Source organism: Arachis ipaensis, chromosome B10 (genome assembly GCF_059453495.1).
Source record: "Arachis ipaensis isolate K30076 ecotype BB chromosome B10, ASM5945349v1, whole genome shotgun sequence".
In the NCBI taxonomy this organism is placed as follows: domain Eukaryota; kingdom Viridiplantae; phylum Streptophyta; class Magnoliopsida; order Fabales; family Fabaceae; genus Arachis; species Arachis ipaensis.
Genome location: NC_142435.1, coordinates 135614902 through 135640369, shown reverse-complemented (window position 1 = coordinate 135640369; position 25468 = coordinate 135614902). Strand labels below are relative to the sequence as shown.

The 25468-nt window shown below is 40.4% G+C and overlaps 1 protein-coding gene and 1 pseudogene across 1 annotated transcript; one reads left to right on the top strand and one right to left on the bottom strand.

The window, feature by feature from the left end:
* Positions 1–14018: 14018 nt before the first annotated feature.
* Positions 14019–14806, top strand: LOC107621623 (putative NAD(P)H dehydrogenase (quinone) FQR1-like 1). The gene is made up of 3 exons (XM_016323657.3): positions 14019–14108; positions 14227–14489; positions 14569–14806. The coding sequence occupies exons 1-3, from the start codon at positions 14025–14027 to the stop codon at positions 14804–14806; spliced, it is 585 nt and encodes a 194-aa protein (XP_016179143.2). The 5' UTR covers positions 14019–14024.
* Positions 14807–20864: 6058 nt separating this feature from the next.
* LOC148581822 (uncharacterized) lies at positions 20865–21885 on the bottom strand (annotated as a pseudogene).
* Between the last annotated feature and the right edge of the window lie 3583 nt (positions 21886–25468).

Genomic DNA, 25468 nt, shown 5'->3' with positions numbered 1-25468 from the left:
ATAAAATAGACGCTATGTATGTTGTTTTTTTAATTAAAATTGACAAATATGCCATCAATTTTTATCACTAAAAACATATGTTCTCGCGTCCACTCCCGCTTCCAAATTCAGAAACGCAAACTTCCCCAAATTCAAGCTAGGTATTCTTTGGTTGACTTCCTTTCTCTTCACCACCGTCTCCGTCCGACACCACCGCCAGCGACCACCATCGCCTACCCTCTCTCTCTTCCTTCTTCTCTTTCTTCCCCATTTCTCCATTTCTTCGTTCCTACGTGCGACATCCCTGTTTGTGGAGTCACCCTCTGTCTGCGTCTTCAAGCACCGACAATCAACCACCAGCGGTGTAACACCCTACCATATAGAGCCTTATGCTTAAGTCATAATTCAGAGATTGCAAGGTATTACGACCTCCAAAATAAAAATTTAGTACGTATAGTAGTATGAATAATTGATTATAACAAGGAGCCTTTGTCAAAAAGGGGTAAACAAAAATCGCAACTCGAAAGCGCAACACTCCGATCGATAACGTAACGAGCAAGGGATAAGCTAGCGCAAGATCATAGATATAAAGAGTGTCAAAAACGGGAATATCAAGACTCAAAATCCGGCTGCGAAGATAACCGGTCCGAGCATAGCAATATATACATATAATAAAATAAGGAAAACCCTAAGGAAACCCAAAAGGGACACAAATACAGAAACCTATTCTCCAAAACCTCCTATAAGAGGAGTTATCAAAGTTTGTATTATTTAATGGAGATAAAAGTATCTAAATAAGATATATAACCCAAAACAGAGTCCCGAGAACAAAGGATCTTCGCTAATCCAGAAGTCTCCAGCATGCCTTAATGAGAAGCCTCGCGTCCTGCATCTGAAAACCACAAAATCCGCATGGGTGAGAACCAGAGGTCCCCAGCATGGTAACAGCTTCCACATATATAATACATAATAATAGAGGAAAGCCAAAGGCAATCCTAGAACTTCCTCCAAATAATATCAAAGCTTATAAACAAGCTAAACCGTAAGCGGCAACTGACTAAAGATCCTTCAGTCTAACTAATACTTCCCTTTCCAATTCCTTCAGACCTCTCAACCACCAGCAGGAGTATAATATAGCAAACACAGTTATATCAGACAAGAGATTTACAAATAGGAACAGATAAGGCATTTAGGCAATTAGCAAGTAATATGCAGTCAAATAGGCAATCTCAAACAATTCATGTAGTATGCTTATGATGCATGCCTGTCCCTAGTGGCTGATGATATCATCTGTCGGTTATAGAGCCAACCCGACAAGTCCTGGTAGCTAACCATTGGACTGTCCCTCTGTCGCGCATCCCCAACTCGAGTTATACTCGTCATAAACTTGATCATAATCATGATCCATATCCATCACCCTCACTGGTGAATATTTATCCATCACCATCGCTGGGGTATATTTATCCATCACCATCACTGGTGAATATTTATGGGGGCGAGCTCATCCGGGACTTTCACAGTGCCCGGCCACACTTACGACATAGGGTCAAAAGAGCTTCGAGTCTCAACCTGGAGCACGTGGTGGCTAGCCACTGCTACTACCCAGGGAAACCCTCATCTCCGATGGTGGAAGTGCAAACACAATTCAATCAACAGCATATATACATTTATACTTGGCCATAAACATGGCTCCGCCGTAACACGGCAATAATCTAGCCATCCGGCTCACGGTTAAATCCATAACCAGCCAATTCATTAACAATTATGGCCCTTCGGCCCATGGCATAACAAGCACTTCCACCGCCATTCTCCGCATCTCACATAATCATCTTTGATCCTCAATGATCATTCATTTTTCCCCTTGCTTCACTCGCAAGTTACCACATTCACTAGCCCTTTTTCTCATGCTAGGCATATCATAATGATTTAAGACATAAGTGGTGAGATCGGAGGCTTAGAAGTATGAAATTTGGCTTTTAAAACTCAAAAATCAACTTTGGAATGAAAACAGGGCCACGCGTACGCGCACTCCACGCGCACGCGCGGATGGCCACAAAACTCATCGACGCGCAAGCGTCATACGCGCAGACACGCGGGTTGAAAACTAGCCAAACGACGCGCACGCGTCAGCCACGCATACGCGTGGGTGTTCTTGCGCCCCAGGCACAAAACTGGCACAACTTTGGCACAAAACTGGGCATTCAATGCAGCGCATCGACGCGCTCGCGCACACCGCGCGCACGCGTGAATGGTGCCTTCTCGAAGAACGGCGCGTACGCGCCAAGTGCGCCTACGCGCGGGGGGTCATTCTGCTAAAAATTTTCTAAGTTAAAAACTGCAGAATTCACAGATTTAGCCCCCAATCTTCCGACGGACATAACTTCCTCATTTTAAATCATTTTTCACCCGTTCTTCGAACGGCACGGACATCCCGGATCCAATTTCATTTCTAAACAGATTTGGCTCAAATCAGAGATCCGTAGTCCAAGTTATTCCCCGTCAAAGTATGCCCAAAAACCATATTTTCATACAAAACCACAAAGTGCCATTTTCAAAACAAGCCACTTTCAACTCTTTTCAAAATCAATCAAAACATGCCAATTTCAACCCTTCTCTTTGAAATCATTCAAAATGTACCAAAATCAACAACAAGCCATCCTCAACTCACACATTGACCCTTTGCCCAAAATTTCCAAAATCATCATCTAACCATTTTAACACTTCTCAATGAATGGCTAAAGGACAAACACAATATCATGTCATACATCCTTCCTCATCCCAATTTCCAATAATACCATTTCCAATCAACAATCACTATACATAATCAACATCATACTCACCATCAACATGGTACCACCCCCAATTCAACCTTAATCATCCATCAAGCATATATCACAACATGCATTTCTTATATATCACGCAATCAAGGCATCAATATTCATAATCACATATATGAACACATCATATATCTCAACCATTCAACAACACCAACAATTCAATGCCTATCTTAGGGCCTCTAGCCTAAGTATTTCCTACCACATTACATATTAGATACGAGAAACCGAAACCATACCTTAGCCGATTTCCCAAGCTCAACCGGAGCACTTCCAAACCACTTGTCCACAAGCTCTCAAGGTATCAACACCTCCAAGAACAGATTTTTATCACACAAAACCCTCTTCCAAGCTTTCCAAAATCACCAATCAAGCTCCAATATTCACATATACACAACCTAAGCCACAATCATCATATCCATACACAACATCTCAATACCCAAACATCATAGAACAACAATTTACACTAGGGTTGAGAATCTTACCACATCCAAGGTCCAAGGAGACAAGATTAACCTTCTCCTTCAAGAGAGTTGGGTCCTATAACATCAAAGAACCCAAAATCTCAACATTTTTGCTCATGAAACTCGAAATCAAGGGCTGGAATTTCGAATAGTAAAACGTGGCTTACCTCAAGATTGATTGTATGGGTTTTGTAGAGCTCTCCGCGGTGAACGCGTGGCCACAAACGGTGCGGCAATCGGAGCTCTAGATCAAAAGTTATGGTGGTTTGAAGATCAACCAAGGGAGAGAACTTGAGAGAGTGTTCTTCCTTCCATAGCCTCCATTTTCAGCGTGTTTAGTGTGTTGTGAGGAGAGAGAGTGCTGAAAACTAGGGTTTTGGTTTAGTTTAGTTGGGCCAAGGGCCCACTTTGGGTCCGGTTGGTCCGGTTTGGCCCGTTCGGTCCAATTTTGGTCCGATTTCTATAAAATTGGTACCGAAATTCTCGTCTCAATCTCCTCTATCATATTAAGCCATAAAAATAACATTTTTGGCTTTCTAGAATAAATTCTCATTTATGGGTTAATTAGCCGTTAATTAACCGGGTCTTACATTCTACCCACCTAATTGGGAATTTTGCCCACAAAATTCAAATCAAATTACCTGAGAATAAGTGCGGATAATCCGTACGCATCTCCGACTCAAGTTCCCAAGTGTGTTCCTCAACACCGCCTTGACTCCATGCCACTTTGACTAATGAAACCTCTTTTCCACGCAACCGTTTGATACTAGTATCATCAATTCTGACTGGAGCCACTGGAAGCGTCAAATCTTCTCTCAAATGAACCGATTCAGGTTCTAACACATGGCTAGCATCAGGAGTGTACTTCCGAAGCTGCGACACGTGAAACACATCGTGCAGGTTCGAAAGATGAGGTGGTAGAGCCACCCGATATGCCATCGGCCCAATCCTCTCTAGGATCTGAAATGGACCAATGTATCGAGGATTCAACTTCTTTGCTTTAATCGCTCTACCTACTCCTGTGGTCGGAGTAACCTTAAGGAAAACGTGATCTCCTGCCTCAAATTCCAAGGGCTTCCGCCTCTGATCGGCGTAACTCTTCTGACGACTCTGCGCCGTAAGCATCCTATCTCGGATTTTCTTGACTTGTTCAGTGGTCTCAGCTATCATCTCCGGCCCCAACAAGCCTTTCTCTCCAGCTTCATACCAACATAGCGGAGATTGACATTTCCTCCCATACAATGCCTCATATGGAGCCATTCCGATGCTCGTATGGTAACTATTATTGTATGCAAACTCCACTAACGGCATATACCGATCCCAACTCGCCGGTTGGTCCAAAACACAAGCTCTCAACATATCCTCTAGTGTTTGGATCGTCCTCTCAGATTGACCATATGTTTGAGGATGGTAAGCTGTACTCAAGCTTAATCGGGTTCCAAAAGCTTTCTGAAATGCACCCCAGAACCTCGAAGTGAAACGAGGATCTCTATCAGAGATTTTAGCAGCAGGTACACCATGAAGTCTCACAATTTCCTTTATGTATAACCGTGCTAACTCCTCAAGGGTGAATGGAGAATCCGCTTTTGTGTGCCTCCTTTAAGATATCTTGCCTCAAAGTACCAACATCCGGCACAATGATCCTACCCTTGAATCTCCATAACCCATCTTTTTCTTCCGACACTCTCCACTGTTTTCCTTACTCGATAGCCGGTAACACCTTCCATAACGCTTCATCATTTTCATGAACCTTTAGGAGTTCGGACTTAAAGTCACTCGAGATTTCTAATCGGCTCAAACACAAGGTTCCAAATACTTCTCGAGCACCAATTTTTAGACTCTCGAATCCCTTGAGCAACTTCTCCTCTTGAAGCATCATCCAAGACACATACAACGACTTCTGACTTAACGCATCCGCCACTATATTCGCCTTTCCAGGATGGTAATTCAACTCAAAGTCATAGTCCTTCAATAATTGCATCCACCTTCTCTGCCTCATATTAAGCTCTTTCTGATCAAAGAGATATTTCAAGCTCTTGTGATCAGAGAAGACTTGGAACTTAACCCCATAGAGATAATGCCTCCACACCTTCAAGGCAAACACGACCGCAGCGAGTTCCAAATCGTGCGTAGGGTAACTAACTTTGTGAGGTCTCAACTGTCGTGAGGCATACGCCACCACATTATGATGCTGCATCAGCACGCACCCTAGACCCTTTAACGATGCATCACAGTACACCTCAAAAGGCTCGTTCGGCTCAGGTAACACTAACACAGGTGCAGTGGTCAACTTTTTCTTCAATGCCTGAAAGCTCTCCTCGCACTCAGGAGTCCAAACAAACGGAGTGTCTTTGCGGGTTAACTTTGTCAACGGCAAAGCTAATTGCGAAAAGCCTTTGATGAACCTTCGGTAATAGCCAGCTAAACCCAGAAAACTCCTTATCTCAGTTACTGTGGTTGGTTGCCTCCAATCCATCACAGCTTCCACCTTGGATGGATCTACGGCGATTCCCTTCTTACTCACCACGTGACCCAAAAATTTTACCTCACTCTTCCAAAACTCACACTTAGACAGTTTCGCATAGAGTTTCTTCTCCTTTAAAATCTGCAACACGGTCCGCAAGTGCTCCGCATGCTCTTCTTCAGTCTTGGAGTAAATTAGTATATCGTCAATGAAGACAACCACGAATTTATCCAGAAACGGACGGAACACTCTATTCATGTAATCCATGAATACTGCAGGAGCGTTCGTCAACCCAAAGGACATTACAGTGTACTCGTAATGACCATAACGAGTCCTGAAAGCGGTCTTAGGGATATCCTCACCCCTCACCCTTATCTGGTGATAACCGGATCGCAAATCGATCTTAGAGAAAACCCCAGCTCCTTGTAACTGATCCATGAGATCATCAATCCTCGGCAATGGGTACTTATTCTTTATTGTAACCTTGTTCAGCTGCCTGTAATCCACACAGAGCCGCATACTTCCATCTTTCTTCTTCACCAGTAACACTGGAGCACCCCACGGGGAAACACTTGGTCGAATAAAGTTCTTACCCAACAATTCCTCTAACTGAGACTTTAGCTCGGCCATCTCTAATGGTGACATTCTATAAGGAGCACTTGAGATTGGTCCTGCCCCAGGCACCAACTCAATAGCAAACTCGACCTCTCAGTTAGGTGGAAATTCCTCAATATCATCGGGAAACACTTCTGGAAACTCACACACTACCGGAATCTGATCCAACCTTTGATCATCACCCGAAACACCCGCAGTTAATAACAGGATACCCTGACATTTGATTCCAGAACAGTTCATCATCATCGAATTCAAGTAATAATTATTCACCACGACCGGCCCTTATGTATCCTCCGGCATAAAGTACACCGACTTTGTAGAACAATCAAGCAGGACATGGTTCTCAGATAAGCAGTCCAATCCCAAGATAAGATCAAGACCGATCATCGGTAAGCAGATTAAATTATGGACAAAATCACGCTGCTTGAACCTAAACGAAACTTTCGGGCATCCTAGCCTAGTTATCATGGCTTCATGGGTAGCATTATACACTTTTAAGTCATAACCTAAGGTTACGATCTTCAATCCTAACTCATGGGCTTTCTCAAATGCAATAAATGAATGCGATGCTCCCGAATCAAATAAAGCATTTAAAGTTTGACCAGCCATTTCACAGTTACCTCGAATGAGTGTCTCGAATCCCTCTGCACCCACAGCTGAGGTGGTGAACACTCGACCAGTTTGTTGTGCTTTCCCAGCACCTTGCTTCTGCTTCTCCAGACAACTTGCGGCTTTATGCCCCGCCTTTCCACAATTGTAGCACAAACCCCATCCGGCCTTGCATGGTACACCCGGATGGTGACTTCCACACCTAGTACAAGCTTGATCATTTTGAGGCTGCTTCCCAAACCTTTTCCCTTGGGAGTAGTTGTTGTTGGGCCTCCTAAAGGAACCTCCCCTTTTGAAAGGCGGACCTCTAGGTGCAAAGCTCTTCCCTCGGTTCTGCGAAAATGATCCTTTGTGACTTCCGTTCTCAGCGGTTGCCCTCTTCACACACTCCTCAGCAACCCTGCACTTGTTCACCAACTCGGAGAAAGTCCTAATCTCCATTGGCCCCACCGAACTAAAAATATCACTCCGGAGTCCTCCTTCGTACTTAACACACTTCCATTCCTCATATTCCACCGGAGTCCCTTGACACATACAAGAGAATCTAAACAGCTCCTCAAACTTATCAGTATACTCAAATACGGACATAGTACCCTGCTTCAGCTGCAACAATTCAAGCTCCTTGGCCGTCCTAGCAGAAGTCGGAAAGTACTTCTTATAGAACTCCTCTTGGAAGACGTCCCAGGTGATATAATCATCACCCTGCTGCAGGAGGCGTCGGATTCCTTGCCACCAATGCGACGCTTCCCCAGTGAGCAAATAGGTAGCAAACTCCACACGCTGCCCTTCAGGTACCACCTGCGCTTGCAGTGCTCGTTTCATAGCCTGAAACCATGTATCGGCTTCAGTCAGGCTAGTAGTTCCCTTGAACTTCGGGGGATTAACCTTCAAAAAGTTTGCTAGTGTCATCGGGCCCTGAACTCCACCTCCGTCATTACCATGGTTGTTCATCTGTTGACCAAGAGCCTCAGCAGTGGCTTGCATAGCAGCAGCCATATTCTCCAACGCAGTCATAAAGTTCACCGGGTCGTTAGTGTTAGTCTCCGGCGCACGGGCATTAGTATGACCTCTCCCACGACCTCTACCGCGTACACGAGGCGCCATCTGGTTCCTATACACCCCAAACAATCGATATTAAGTTGATCAGTCTCAATATCGGAAGTTTAATGCTTCAAAGTCCCAAATGCATGCTCATGAACGTTTATGCCAATTATATCAAGCAGATATACTAACAGCACATAACACACATACAGAGAATGCACAGAAGCATAGTCAGTCCATTCCTCAGGCTCTACAGGAACGAACTGCTCTGATACCATAATGTAACACCCTACCATACAGAGCCTTATGCTTAAGTCATAATTCAGAGATTGCAAGGTATTACGACCTCCAAAACAAAAATTTAGTACGTATAGTAGTATGAATAATTGATTATAACAAGGAGCCTTTGTCAAAAAGGGGTAAACAAAAACCGCAACTCGAAAGCGCAACACTCCGATCGATAACGTAACGAGCAAGGGATAAGCTAGCGCAAGATCATAGATATAAAGAGTGTCAAAAACGGGAATATCAAGACTCAAAATCCGGCTGCGAAGATAACCGGTCCGAGCATAGCAATATATACATATAATAAAATAAGGAAAACCCTAAGGAAACCCAAAAGGGACACAAATACAGAAACCTATTCTCCAAAACCTCCTATAAGAGGAGTTATCAAAGTTTGTATTATTTAATGGAGATAAAAGTATCTAAATAAGATATATAACCCAAAACAGAGTCCCGAGAACAAAGGATCTTCGCTAATCCAGAAGTCTCCAGCATGCCTTAACGAGAAGCCTCGCGTCCTGCATCTGAAAATCACAAAATCCGCATGGGTGAGAACCAGAGGTCCCCAGCATGGTAACAGCTTCCACATATATAATACATAATAATAGAGGAAAGCCAAAGGCAATCCTAGAACTTCCTCCAGATAATATCAAAGCTTATAAACAAGCTAAACCGTAAGCGGCAACTGACTAAAGATCCTTCAGTCTAACTAATACTTCCCTTTCCAATTCCTTCAGACCTCCCAACCACCAGCAGGAGTATAATATAGCAAACACAGTTATATCAGACAAGAGATTTACAAATAGGAACAGATAAGGCATTTAGGCAATTAGCAAGTAATATGCAGTCAAATAGGCAATCTCAAACAATTCATGTAGTATGCTTATGATGCATGCCTGTCCCTAGTGGCTGATGATATCATCTGTCGGTTATAGAGCCAACCCGACAAGTCCTGGTAGCTAACCATTGGACTGTCCCTCTGTCGCGCATCCCCAACTCGAGTTATACTCGTCATAAACTTGATCATAATCATGATCCATATCCATCACCCTCACTGGTGAATATTTATCCATCACCATCGCTGGGGTATATTTATCCATCACCATCACTGGTGAATATTTATGGGGGCGAGCTCATCCGGGACTTTCACAGTGCCCGGCCACACTTACGACATAGGGTCAAAAGAGCTTCGAGTCTCAACCTGGAGCACGTGGTGGCTAGCCACTGCTACTACCCAGGGAAACCCTCATCTCCGATGGTGGAAGTGCAAACACAATTCAATCAACAGCATATATGCATTTATACTTGGCCATAAACATGGCTCCGTCGTAACACGGCAATAATCTAGCCATCCGGCTCACGGTTAAATCCATAACCAGCCAATTCATTAACAATTATGGCCCTTCGGCCCATGGCATAACAAGCACTTCCACCGCCATTCTCCGCATCTCACATAATCATCTTTGATCCTCAATGATCATTCATTTTTCCCCTTGTTTCACTCGCAAGTTACCACATTCACTAGCCCTTTTTCTCATGCTAGGCATATCATAATGATTTAAGACATAAGTGGTGAGATCAGAGGCTTAGAAGTATGAAATTTGGCTTTTAAAACTCAAAAATCAACTTTGGAATGAAAACAGGGCCACGCGTACGCGCACTCCACGCGCACGCGCGGATGGCCACAAAACTCATCGACGCGCAAGCGTCATACGCGCAGACACGCGGGTTGAAAACTAGCCAAACGACGCGCACGCGTCAGCCACGCATACGCGTGGGTGTTCTTGCGCCCCAGGCACAAAACTGGCACAACTTTGGCACAAAACTGGGAATTCAATGCAGCGCATCGACGCGCTCGCGCACACCGCGCGCACGCGTGAATGGTGCCTTCTCGAAGAACGGCGCGTACGCGCCAAGTGCGCCTACGCGCGGGGGGTCATTCTGCTTAAAATTTTCTAAGTTAAAAACTGCAGAATTCACAGATTTAGCCCCCAATCTTCCGACGGACATAACTTCCTCATTTTAAATCGTTTTTCACCCGTTCTTCGAACGGCACGGACATCCCGGATCCAATTTTATTTCTAAACAGATTTGGCTCAAATCAGAGATCCGTAGTCCAAATTATTCCCCGTCAATGTATGCCCAAAAACCATATTTTGATACAAAACCACAAAGTGCCATTTTCAAAACAAGCCACTTTCAACTCTTTTCAAAATCAATCAAAACATGCCAATTTCAACCCTTCTCTTTGAAATCATTCAAAATGTACCAAAATCAACAACAAGCCATCCTCAACTCACACATTGACCCTTTGCCCAAAATTTCCAAAATCATCATCTAACCATTTTAACACTTCTCAATGAATGGCTAAAGGACAAACACAATATCATGTCATACATCCTTCCTCATCCCAATTTCCAATAATACCATTTCCAATCAACAATCACTATACATAATCAACATCATACTCACCATCAACATGGTACCACCCCCAATTCAACCTTAATCATCCATCAAGCATATATCACAACATGCATTTCTTATATATCACGCAATCAAGGCATCAATATTCATAATCACATATATGAACACATCATATATCTCAACCATTCAACAACACCAACAATTCAATGCCTATCTTAGGGCCTCTAGCCTAAGTATTTCCTACCACATTACATATTAGATACGAGAAACCGAAACCATACCTTAGCCGATTTCCCAAGCTCAACCGGAGCACTTCCAAACCACTTGTCGACAAGCTCTCAAGGTATCAACACCTCCAAGAACAGATTTTTATCACACAAAACCCTCTTCCAAGCTTTCCAAAATCACCAATCAAGCTCCAATATTCACATATACACAACCTAAGCCACAATCATCATATCCATACACAACATCTCAATACCCAAACATCATAGAACAACAATTTACACTAGGGTTGAGAATCTTACCACATCCAAGGTCCAAGGAGACAATATTAACCTTCTCCTTCAAGAGAGTTGGGTCCTATAACATCAAAGAACCCAAAATCTCAACATTTTTGCTCATGAAACTCGAAATCAAGGGCTGGAATTTCGAACAGTAAAACGTGGCTTACCTCAAGATTGATTGTATGGGTTTTGTAGAGCTCTCCGCGGTGAACGCGTGGCCACAAACGATGCGGCAATCGGAGCTCTAGATCAAAAGTTATGGTGGTTTGAAGATCAACCAAGGGAGAGAACTTGAGAGAGTGTTCTTCCTTCCATAGCCTCCATTTTTAGCGTGTTTAGTGTGTTGTGAGGAGAGAGAGTGCTGAAAACTAGGGTTTTGGTTTAGTTTAGTTGGGCCAAGGGCCCACTTTGGGTCCGGTTGGTCCGGTTTGGCCCGTTCGGTCCAATCTTGGTCCGATTTCTATAAAATTGGTACCGAAATTCTCGTCTCAATCTCCTCTATCATATTAAGCCATAAAAATAACATTTTTGGCTTTCTAGAATAAATTCTCATTTATGGGTTAATTAGCCATTAATTAACCGGGTCTTACAAGTGGCGGCGACTTCTGTGCCACCGCGACATCACCACCACCCCACCGCCTCTCTATTCTTCTTCCTCCTTTCATTAATGCAGGTTCCCTTCCCCTGTTCCCTGTCTTTCTTTTCTTTATTTTCACTGCTTTTTAATTCTATTTTTAGAAATTTTGGTTAGGCTTAGGTTTGTTAAAACTTGTGTTTCTGGACTGAAATTGTTGTTGACTGTATCTTTCTGAAATTACTGGGTTGAATGCTGCTTAGATTGAACTGAAATTTACTGTTTTGAACTCTGCACACCACATGTTCAGAGAAATTCCTGCTGCTTTGTAAAAACGAAAAGTAATACTGTTAATGCTAACTTCACAAATTTCTCGTAATTGGATCAGCATTACTCAACATCACAGCATTACTATTTATTTGTTAAGTAGTAGTGAGTGTGGTAGCTAATAGGATAGCTAGCAAGTTTCACTACTTATATTCACTACTAATAGGATAGCTAATAGGATAGCTAGCAATATACTTATGTGATTTCTGATTCTCTCTTTTCTTTTTCTAAACAAAAATAGTATTCATATTTTTATAATAATAAAATTAAATATTTCAGTACATGCCCATTGCTATTGCCATTGCCATATTTTAAAAAAAAGTAGTACTTGTCTCAGTCTCAGGCCTTCCTTTTTGGTTTTGCTTCTATTCTTTACACTTCATTTGTTTTACCCTTCCTTTCTTTTCCAATTGCTTCTCCTTTATTTTATTTCTGACATGCTTTCTATTGTGTGCCCATATAGGTCAACACCATGCATTTACAAGGTAAGAGAGATTATTTGACAGGGAACCTTGACACAATTTCACTTATATTACCTCTTCTCACATTAGATTCACCCTATTCACCTCTTTATATCCATCTCTAGATTTAATTTTATTTGAATCAAGATAACATACTTTATGCACTTATATATAAATTAATCTATCTACCTTGATCAATTATATAATGTGTTTCTTTAATTTATTTTTTCATTGTAAACTTGAGCTATCTGTAGGTAATAAGTTGCTTATCCTTTTTCAATTATTTTTGGCTTTTCAGGTTTTGATTGAACAGTTGACATCTTCTCTTCTGAACAATTTGCTTTTCTTGATTTATTATGGATTAGTTATTGAAGGTTAGCCCTTTCTATATACCTAATTAACTTGCATCTTTTTAGAAAATTGGCTATGGTAAAAGACTAATAAAGTTAAAGCCATTATTGTTCATGTCAGAATAAATAAATAAATAAATAAATAATTGTTATTGGTGAGTACTTTGTTTTGTTGTGATTATAATATTTTCATTGCAAGCAGAAACAACTTCTTCCATTTTGATGATTGATTATATATCAATAAAACGTCCCACACATTAAATATCACACATCCTATAAAAAGTTCATTTATTTTTTCGATTTTTTCCTATAAAGTTTATATATGAAAGTTACATGGTATCCTATAGTTGGACTACTCATGAACTTGCTGCATTACTTTCCTTGATTGTTAGAAAATTGGAAGATGAAATTTTAAATCACTGAACTGTAGTGTTATTTATTATCCATCTGAGTGGTTTTACTTACTAAAATAGAAAAAGAAAAATTAATACACATCAGCATAGAAGAATTTACTTAGTTTGCAAATTTGTTAATTTACTTTTAAATAAATTATATTTTGTATATGTGTTGCTGCTTCATAGAAGAATAGAATCAAGTAGGAGTTGGTAAATTCTTCTCTTTATGTTGATTTTTCTGTAACTTGATTTCATACTACTTTTCTATTGTCATTTACACTTTGATTTTGGTCCAAAGGGACGAGTGTTTATGTATAGGAGGAACAAATTTCAATAGCTAATACTCCTTATGTATGAAAAATAGCCTTAATTAAAACTCAAAAAAGGATTTAAATGAAAAATTTTAATAGCTAATACTCCTCTTGCTGCTGCTGCTTCAGTTATTTTATTTCTTTCAATAGCTAATACTCCTCTTGCTGCTGCTTCAATGAGCTGGCAGTGCAGGGTTAGTATATGCTGTAAAAAAATCCTGCTTAAGTTATTAACGGACACATTGTTTACTACTAATTCTACTAAGAACATAAAGGTTTACGTTTCCAGCTAATAAGCACACTATGAGTAAAGTGGATTGGTGAACATGATTCTGGAAGCTTGAATTGAATATTAGTTGTTGTGTGGTTTGGCAGGTACTACTCCATGTATGGACATGTTGAGAAGCTAGCACAAGAAATCAAGAAAGGCGCTGCTTCGGTAGAAGGCATTGAGGTCAAAATATCGCAGGCATGTATTTTAATATTCCAAAGTTCCGTGTACATTGTGTCACAACATAAAATTGCAAATTTGCAAGTAGCAAACAACATCTGTAGATAAATGGCGTGTCATGTTCCCTTTCTAACAGGTGCCTGAGACACTGCCAGAAGAAGTGCTTGGTAAGATGGGTGCACCACCAAAGACTGATGCACCAATCATCACCGCCGACGAGCTGGCCATGGCTGATGGTTTTGTCTTTGGCTTTCCTACTAGATTCGGGATGATGCCTGCTCAATTTAAGGCTTTCCTAGATTCCACCGGAGGTCTATGGAGGACACAACAGCTTGCAGGCAAGCCTGCCGAAATCTTCTATAGCACCGGTTCCCAGGGTGGCGGACAAGAGACGACAGCGTAACACCCTCTTATCTCTCTTTACTTTCTTATTCACATGAAATGGTAAATGTTAAGACATTTTTTCAATACATTTCAGGCTTACTGCTATCACTCAGCTTGTGCATCACGGAATGATATTCGTTCCGATCGGATACACATTTGGTGCCGGCATGTTTGAGTTGGAGAACGTGAAAGGTGGAAGCCCATACGGGGCCGGAACTTATGCCGGTGATGGCTCAAGGCAGCCATCTCAGCTTGAGTTGGACCAAGCATTCCACCAAGGAAAGTACCTTGCATCCATCACAAAGAAGCTCAAGAAGGAACAAGCTGCATAAAAAATCTTGGCTTAATACTTATACACAATATTAATAATAATTATTTAACTAGACAATAATAATAGTTATTTATCTTGTCTTGAGTCTTTATGTTAGAGGGTTATTTATTATTTTGATAAGTTTGTAAACTCATTATCTAATATTTAGTATAAATTTTATTTATAAATTTTATTTTTATATTTAAAAGTTTATTTGTCTTGTTATCTAATATTCTGTATAAATTTTATTTTTATATTTAAAAGTTTATTTGTATTAACGGTTTATTATTTTTCAAATAGAAAAAAAATAAAACATATAACTATTAAAATCGACGGCAAAGTTGTCGCTTTTAAAAGTTGAAATAGACAAATCTAAATAATTAAATCGACGGTAGCTGTGTCGATTTTATTCAATCTCATATCGACGGCGTCGTCGTCGATTTTATGAAGCATATTATAGACAGCAGCGTTGTTGATTTTATTGAATCAATTATCGACAGAGAAGGCGTCGATTTTAAATAATAATATCGACGGAATTGTTGTCGATTTTAGTAAGGATGTAAAATTCTCATACCCATATTACAGACGGAACAAATGTCGATTTTATTAAATTATTATCGACGGCCAAGCAAGCCGTCGATTTTATTAGCATTTTGAAAAATCGACAAGCTTTATAGCGACCAACTGCGCCGTCTATTTTACCGTCGAATTTCATTATTATCGACGGCTAAGCCGTCGATTTGGCCGTCAATTTTAATGACGTTTCTTGTAGTGCAAGATCGTTTTTCTCCGTTGGCCGCTCTTCCTTCCGATAAGTTAGCCTTAGATTTCATTTACTTTGAAGCATTTTGTCATTAATTATCTTGTAATTTTTGTGATTTTCTTTGAATTTCATAGAAATATCTTGTGATTGTACCTCATATATGTGCCTCTGTTTGTTTTTTAATAATGTAGTAGCCAAAAAAAACTGGGATTGTGTGTTTGAAATTATTTAACCTTAGATTTTTTTATGCAGATTCAAACAAATCAAAATCTACTATCCCTGCCATGATGTGATGAAAGAAAGGCTTAAGTTTATGTTTTTAGAATGTGAGTAATAAGTTTAGTATTTAGATATATTTTGGTTGTTTTATTAATATGTTTGATGATTGAGTTGAGACAATATTAATTGTTGCTATTTAAGTATGTGAAGGCTATAAATAGTATACTTCTAACGATGATTTGCAGATTATCTTTGATCTTTCTTTTTTTATTTTTTCTTTTTTTTGAATTTTTTTAGTTTTTTAAAAAATCTGCGGATATTCGCGGAGACACCGATCCCCGGCGGATATGGGGTCCCCGTTACCCGTCGCGGGAATGGCGTGGGGGCAAGGGGCGGGAGACATGTCCCCGCCCCTATGGAGACCCGTTGCCATCCCTAGCAGGCTATGATAGGCCGCCTGATCTATTCCCATCCCTAACATTAGGAAAAGGCCCAACCCTTGAGGAAAGGACAGCTCCTGATGCTTTACTTTCTCTTTCCCTGCATCATCCCCAGCGGCTCCTTCCTTCTCTACCCTGGGTTTTATAGTTTCCAAAAGAACCACCAATGCCGCCACTGCATCTAACCCGCATCCATCTCTCCACAATGCACGCCAGTCGCCACTTCTTCCAGTCGTAATCGTACCTGAAACAACTCCATTGTTGTGGTCCTGGCGATCTCATTCTCGTTCTCCTAGGGAAACATCTCCGCCATTTGTGGTGGTGGCCTAGCCATGATCAGAGAAACGGACCAGGACTGACTTGTTGCCGCCACGTTGCTCGTCTGTGACGCTTCTCTTCGAGTGGGGTCCTTCTCGTAGTCGCTCCTCCCACAATTGCTGATGTGACCCCACCATTCCCTTCACTTGTCAAGCTCTCTGCTCGGTGCGGCGTTGCTTCTGCCATGATCTCTGCTGATGCAGTTTCTCCCAAGACCATCATGTGTAAATTCTGATTTGGTGGCTTCGGTGGTGGTCGAGTCACCCCCTCCTCCTTTGCCATTTCAAGATCTACGTCCTCCAACTTTCCCTTCGTGATGCCACGACCTCAACGCTGCTACCTTTACTCAGACCTTCAGTTTTTGACGATATTAGTTTCGCCATTGGTTTGCCGTCTTTGCTTGCTGGTGAAGATTTGGGTTCTAATTTTGAAACTGAATCTACATGTGAATTTTGAACTTCTGCGTGATCTATAATGTTTGTTAAAATTGGATCTGGATTTGGAAATTGTGATTGATCTATAAGTTTTTGTTGATTCTATAAGAAAAATATAAATATGATATCTTAAAAGGTCTTCGCCATCTTTCAGACAAATCACATCTCACCATTGAGCACCTGGACCTGCATCTGAAAAACAAGAGATATATACGGAATGAGAACCCTGACCCATGGGTTCCCAGTACGGTAAAAGTGCCAAATAAATACAATGCATTGTAATAAAAACTTACTAAGCATCTTAAACTTCCTTTCACCCAATATTCATCTTATATTCTCGCTAATCCATAAATATGCAACTATCATAAGGGAATGCTAAATCTAATTCCTCTTCCTCATGCTTCCCAACTTTCTAACTCCAACAAATCAGAATCAGAATCATAAGCCAAACCATCACCAGTTATTCTGTCTCAACAATTCTATATCAATACTTCATATCCTCACCTGGAGCAAGTGAAATCACTTCACTGTGTCTACCCAGGGAACTCAAATTATCTCATTCAATAATCATCCGTTTAAATTAATCATATCATTATTCCATCTCAACAAGAACAGCCCTCCGCGTCAACCGACACCGGCATGAGGGACCTCTCAGTTGTACAAACACAAGCAATACAGACAAGTAATACACAATAAGGTACAAGTAGAACAAGTAGCATATAATCAGGTAACAAAGCATATATGATATAGCAATCCAAAACAAATAGGAAAATCCAAACAATTCAAACATATGCGAATGATGTATGCCTGCCCTATGGATGATGATATCATCTGTCGGTTATATAGCCAACCCGACACGTCCTGGTAGCTAACCATGGACTGAAACACCCATTGCGGAGCAATAGGGTTTGAGGTACAACCCCCTTGCTACTATCCGCTCAACCCTAAGCCAGTGGAATAACCACTACTGTGGCTACTACCCAGACGGGTGTTTAGAAGCTTAATCTGGAGTGAGGGGAATCACCACTACTGCCGCTACTACCCAAGCGTCACAATCTCTAACTTGGAGCAAGTGGGACAAACCACAACCCTTGCTACTGCCCAGGATCTCAAAACATACATTCATTCAGTTTAAAATCAATCATTGCTGTTATAAAATCTCAAACATTAACCTGGAGCAAGCGAAACGAACCACAACCACTTGCTACTACCCAGGTATCACAAATACACATTCAATCATAATCACCCATCATTATTCCCAATTCTCAAACAATGACCCAGAGCAAGTGGGATGAACCACGATCCTTGCTACTACCCAGGTATTTCAGACATACATTCATTCAAAACTCCATAATTAAACTCATTGATGGAGGAAAATTATCAGTAAAAAATTTCACAAAAATGTTACGTTGTAAGTATAGATCTAAACCAACAAATTATCCTCAATCAAATTTAATTTGTTTGTCACAAATACAAACCTAATAAAAGTAAACCGAAGTATTAAACCTCGGGTCGTCTCTCAAAGAATTGCAGGTAAGTGTAGTCATTATTGGTTATGGAAAAGTATATTTTTTTGGGGTTTTAAAATAAGAAACAAGAAAGTAAAATAGCAAGAAAATAAATTAATAACTAAGAAAGCTCTTAGCAAGGATTGATAATTAGAAGTCCTATCCTCATTATCATCATCAATTGTGATGGTAATTACCTTTTGCTTTCACTTAGTTAACCTCTAACAATGAAAGTAAGTCAAGTGAGTAAAATCAACTTAGGTTCACAAGTCCTAATCAAAGAATAGATTTAGTGAAGCCTAAACCAACTAGCAAGTCTCAATTACCAATCAACAAAAGACTTTTGATAACTCAAGAGTCTCTAAATAATCAATCCAAGTTAAGAACATAAAAATCTAAATTAAAACCCTCCCAAGCATTTTATCAAACACTTGGAAGGCACAAAATAAAAGCATAGAGAACTAATAAGAGATAATAAAATCTAAGATACCCAATTGCAAGACAACAATAACAATTGAAGAAAGAAGCAATAAACATAAAATACCTCAACTTGCATTAATAAGAAATTAAATGTAACATGAAGAGTTCATAAAATAAATTGGGAAAACAAACAAACCAACAAAAGAAGATAAACTAAGATGCTAGAATAATAAAATGAAGAAGAGAAACTAAATTAAAGCAATATGAAAAACCTGAATTTGATGCGAATTAAAACTAAAAGAAACCCCAAAACCTAGAGAGAGGAGAGAGTCTCTCTCTCTAGAAAACTACATCTATAACCTCATTAATGTTGTACTATGATAAGTGAATGAATGATTCCTCCATCCAACTCCACTCTGCAGCCTCTAATCTGGATTTCTGGGCCTGAAACTGGGTCCAAAAGGAGCCCAAAAATCGCCCCCAACGAATTCTGATATCTGCAGCACGTGACGCTTTGTCACGCGTACGCGTCGCTCACGTGTACGTGTCGCTGAATCAAAAACTAGGTCACGCGTACGCGTCGTCCCACACGTACGCGTCGCTTGTGTCTTGCGCCATTCACGCGTACGCGTGATACCACGCGTACGCATCGCTGCCAGCTTCCCAAAACCTCAATTTCTTGTATTCCTTCTACTTTTGCATGCTTTCTTTCCATCCTCTAAGCCATTTCTGCCCTATAAACCCTGCAAATACTCAGCAAATATATCACAACATCGAATGGTGATAAGGAAGAATTAAAATTAGCAAAATTAAGGCCAAAGAAGCATGTTTTCAATCATAGTATAAAATTAGGAAGGAAAATGTAAAACATGCAAATTATATGCATAAGTGTGAGAATAATGGATAAAATCTACTAAATTAAGCATAAGATAAACCCTAAAAATAGGGTTTATCAATCTCCCCACACTTAAACATTAGCATGTCCTTATGCTAAGCTCAAGAGAACCAAAAGAGTTAAGGCAAACTGGTAGAACTTATGCAATGCAACCTATCTAAATGCAAACTACCTACATGCATCATGCTATTGTAATTACTACCAAACTATATATATATATATATATATATATATATATATATATATATCATGCAAGTTTCAAAAAGTTTTAACTCAAGTCAATGTGAATCTTAATACCCTTTTTAAGAAAAAGAAACCTTCTTTGCAAATTTTATCAATTTGACCAACATTTCTTATATACATATCCTAAATGATATGATGTGATTATGGAAAGCCAAAAATTCTTAGTTCACTCCCTATTTTCAATCAAACCAAATTCACATATGCAAAAGGGTAAACTAAGCTCAATAATCCATATTTTTTTTCCAAATCACTACTAATATACTAAAAGTGCAATTCAAACTAAATATCTAAGATATATACAAGCCAAAGTGCAAAATGCAACAAAGTACAAATAAACAAAAGTACAATAAAATAAAAATGTGCAAGTACTAAAAATAAAACAAAATAAAGCAAAATATAACAAAAGTCTGAAATGGTTCACCAAAATGTAATCCGCCGAAGACGGCGACCTCCCCACACTTAAATCACAGCATCGTCCTTGATGCTCTCAATCAAGCTGGGTGAGAAGGATCATCGCCTGCATCTCTATCGTCGCCCTGTCGCTGGATGTGCCTCTGGCTCTGTCAGTTGTGACTGAGCAGATGCCTGTGGCTCTGTAGGGATCCCATGCTGAGTCTCCTCCTGCTGGGCCTCCACCTGCTCGTCCTTCTCCTCCTCAGAGTGCTCCGAGGGTGTATTAGGCTCCGAGGAAATGTCAGTACGTCCCGAAGTCACAATCAGCTTCAGATGTGTATAGCGTCGCTTGTTGCAACACTCAGACTGCTCATAACGTCGCAACAAGCGCCGCTCCATCCGATCCATGCGCTCAAAGAGGCACTGCACAAGGAGGTAGACTGGCTGTCATGCAGATGAAGGTGCTGATCGAGATGGTGCAGATGGTTCTGCTGCAGCTGAAGAAGTAGTCGGCTCATCAGTAGCTGCTGCTATGGCCGCTCGATCTCTGCGCCAGGCTACTGGGCGGTCACCAAACCAGTCACACCAAGGGATAACCTTCTCCTTACCGTGAGCGGCTGGTGCCTCATCACCCTGCTCCCAAGGTACCTCAGCCCGGTGAGCTAGCTGTGTGACCAAGCAAGGGAATGGCAGGTTGCCTCTGATATTGGCCCAGTACATGTATCTCCTGATGAGTCGTGGAAGGTACAGCTCCTTCCCCTCTAAGACACACCAAATCAGAACTACCATATCGGCCGGGACCTCAGTAGAATGGGTACTAGGCATGACATAGGTGCATAGGATCTGCTGCCATAGCTTGGCTTCCTTCATCAGATAGTCAAACTTAATGCCTCTTGGAGTCTCTTTCTTGGATCCTTGATCCCAAGGGGCATCAGGAAGGGCAAGCGTATGATGCACTGCGTCCCAATCAAAACTCATGCATTTAATATCCTCATCAGCCTGATGGAAGGCATCCTTATCACTGATCTTAGGATGAAAATGGAGGATGTCCTCAATAGCCTCTTCTGTAATCAGAATCTGCCTGTCTCTGAGATGAACTGCATCAAGGGTCGCTCGGTAGAAATTCCAATAGAAATACCAAACCCAAGACTTGTTCACTCGCACTAGCTCTCTGTCGAGAAATACCCAACCTCTCCATAATCCGACGCTTAGTATACTACTTCAGATCGAAGGGTACCACTAGTTTCCTTTCCATAATGAGGTTTCACTTATCAAAGTGTGGAAATCTAAGCTCTCAGTATAGGTTGGCAAACCTATATGAGTTGTTAGAAGGCGTAGCTTGGTCAGCCTTGTCCTTCTCATTAAGCTTCCGCTCAGATAAGCCTAAGGTCGCCGGCTCAGTGGATGGCTGTGACCTTTTCCTCTTACTGGAGGTGGCCTTGGCCTTTCTTTTGCCTCTATCAGACATCTTGAAAAATAGAATTCTCAGGATATAGATTATTAAACAAAGCAGAGGAAGGAAAAACAAGTAAATAAGCAAACAGACAGAAAACTAGAAACAAAAGGAAATTGAGACACATTCATGAAGTGAGTTAAAGAAATGAACTCTTGGAATGCAAGAAAATAGAATTCAGACATCAATTAGAACATAAACTAGGAATCCATGCAATGATAGTAGAGATGCTTGTTTGTTAAGCAACAACAATTATCATGCCCAAAAGGGAACAAAAGAGTTATTTTGAAAAGGGGGAAAATTAAAAAGAAAAGTTAGAAAGTCAACTAAGTCAAAGGTTAGAAAAGTGGTTAAAATTAGTGGCATGGTAATGTAGTTCTTAACCAAAATGAGTTATGATGAACGGATAATTTATACGGTTTTTGGCATTGTTTTTACATAGTTTTCAATATGATTTAGTTAGTTTTTAATATATTTTTATTAGTTTTTAAATAAAAATCACATTTCTGGACTTTACTATGAGTTTGTGCGTTTTTCTGTGATTTCAGGTAATTTCTGGCTGAAATTGAGGGACTTGAGCGAAAATCAGATTCAGAGGTTGAAGAAGGACTGCAGATGCTGTTGGATTCTGACCTCCCTGCACTCAAAGTGGATTTTCTGGAGCTACAGGAGTTCAAATGGTGTGCTCTTAATTGCGTTGGAAAGTAGACATCTAGGACTTTCCAGCAATATATAATAGTTCATACTTTGCCCGAGTTTAGACGACACAAACTGGTGTTCAACACCAACCTTCTGCCCTATTCTGGAGTTAAACGCCAGAAACAGGTTGCAAAGCAGAGTTAAACGCCAGAAATAGGTTACAAACTGGCGTTTAACTCCAAGAAAGACCTCTACACGTGAAAGCTTCAATGCTCAGCCCAAGCACACACCAAGTGGGACCGAAAGTGGATTTCTGCATCATTTACTCATTTCTGTAACCCTAGTAACTAGTTTAGTATTGATGAGCGGATAATTTATACGCTTTTTGACATTGTTTTAAGTATGTTTTTAGTAGGATCTAGTTACTTTTAGGGATGTTTTCATTAGTTTTTATGTTAAATTCACATTTCTGGACTTTACTATGAGTTTGTGTGTTTTTCTGTGATTTCAGGTATTTTCTGGCTGAAATTGAGGGACTTGAGCAGAAATCAGATTCAGAGGTTGAAAAAGGACTGCTGATGCTGTTGGATTCTGACCTCCCTGCACTCAAAGTGGATTTTCTGGAGCTACAGAACTCGAAATGGCGCGCTTCCAATTGCGTTGGAAAGTAGACATCCAGGGCTTTCCAGCAATATATAATAATCCATACTTTGGCCAAAAATAGACGACGTAAACTGGCGTTCAACGTCAGCCTTTTGCCCAAATCTGGCGTCCAGCGCCAGAAAAGGATCCAAAACCAGAGTTGAACGCCCAAACTGGCACAGAAACTGGCGTTCAACTCCACAAATGGCCTCTACACGTGCAACACTTAAGCTCAGCCCAAACACACACCAAGTGGGCCCAGGAAGTGGATTTATGCATCAATTACTCACTCATGTAAACCCTAGTGACTAGTTTATTATAAATAGGACCTCTTACTATTGTATTGGACGTCTTTTTGACCATCTTTGGTCTTTTTGACCATCTTTGAACGCATTGTTCTTAGACCATGGGGGCTGGCCACACGGCCATGCCTGGACCTTTCACTTATGTATTTTTAACGGTAGAGTTTCTACACTCCATAGATTAAGGTGTGGAGCTCTGCTGTTCCTCAAAGATTAATGCAAAGTACTACTGTTTTCTATTCAATTCTTCTTATTTCTCTTCTAAGATATCCATTCGCACCCAAGAGCGTGATGAAGGTGATGATTATGTGTGACGCTCATCACCATTCTCCCCTATGAACACGTGCCTGACAAACACTTCCGTTCTACATGAAATAAGCTAGAATGAATATCTCTTAGATCTCTTAACCGGAATCTTCGTGGCGTAAGCTAGAATGATGGCGGCATTCAAGAGAATCCGGAAAGTCTAAACCTTGTCTGTGGTATTCCGAGTAGGATTCAATGATTGAATGACTGTGACGAGCTTCAAACTCGCGATTGTTGGGCGTTAGTGACAGACGCAAAAGGAGGGTGAATCCTATTCCAGCATGATCGAGAACCGACAGATGAATAGCCGTGCCGTGACAGGGTGCGTGAGCATATTATTCACTGAGAGGAGGGGATGTAGCCACTGACAACGGTGATGCCCTTGCATAAAGCCAGCCATGGAAAGGAGTAAGACGGATTGGATGAAGATAGCAGGAAAGCAGAGGTTCAGAGGAACGAAAGCATCTCCATTCGCTTATCTGAAATTTCTACCAATGATTTACATAAGTATCTCTATCCCTATTCTATTATTTAATTTCGAAAACTCCATTATCAATTTATATCTGCCTGACTGAGATTTACAAGGTGACCATAGCTTGCTTCATACCAACAATCTCCGTGGGATTCGACCCTTACTCATGTAAGGTATTACTTGGACGACCCAGTGCACTTGCTGGTTAGTTGTATCGAAGTTGTGACAAATTATGAGTGTGTAATCACGATTACACGCACCAAGTTGCTCACGTTGCCAGGGATTGTTCGAGCCTGGACATCACAATTTCGTGCACCAAGTTTTTAGCGCCGTTGCCGGGGATTGTTCGAGTTTGGACAACTGACGGTTCATCTTGTTGCTCAGATTAGGTAATTTTCTTTTCGTTTTCTTTTCAAAAATTTTTCAAAAATATTTTCAAAATTTTCTCATCTGTTTTCGAAAAAAAAAATAAAAAAAATATAAAAATGTTTTCAAAAATTTTTATTCAAGATTTTTAAGAATGAATTCTAGTGTTTCATGAAGCATGTGAAGCCTGGCTGGCTGTAAAGCCATGTCTAAATTCTTTTGGACTGAGGCTTCCAAACCATCAGAGGCAAGTTACATACTTGATAAATGATGAGCAGCAATTTGCTATCAAGATCAATATACTCTGGTGTTAAATGCTGAAGCTTGGCTGGCCATTGGCCATGTCTAGTGTTTTGGACTGGAGCTTTCTTTGAAAGCTTGGCTGGCTAGTGAGCCATGTCTAATTCCTGGACTGAAGCTTTAGACTAAGAATGCAAGATTCCTGGAATTCATATTAAAAATTTTGGAATCCTTATTTTTTTCTTTTTCATATAATTTTCGAAAAAAAAAATCCAAAAAAATTAGAAAATCATAAAAATCAAAAATATTTTTCTGTTTCTTGTTTGAGTCTTGAGTCATATCATAAGTTTGGTGTCACTTGCATATGCATCTTGCATTTTTCGAAAATCTCATGCATTCATAGTGTTCTTCATGATCTTCAAGTTGTTCTTGGTAAGTCTTCTTGTTTGATCTTGATGATTTTTTGTTTTGTGTCTTTTATTGTTTTTCATATGCATTCTTGAATTCTTAGTGTCTAAGCATTAAAGAATTCTAAGTTTGGTGTCTTGCATGTTTTCTTTGCATTAAAAATTTTTCAAAAATGTGTTCTTGATGTTCATCATGATCTTCATAGTGTTCTTGGTGTTCATCT

Coding starts and splice junctions, on each gene's coding strand:
- LOC107621623 (XM_016323657.3), top strand. CDS start 14,025: ATGTATGGACATGTTGAGAAGCTAGCACAAGAAATCAAGAAAGGCGCT. Junction 14,109..14,226: donor TTGAGGTCAAAATATCGCAG/GCATGTATTTTA, acceptor CCTTTCTAACAG/GTGCCTGAGACACTGCCAGA. Junction 14,490..14,568: donor GGCGGACAAGAGACGACAGC/GTAACACCCTCT, acceptor AATACATTTCAG/GCTTACTGCTATCACTCAGC.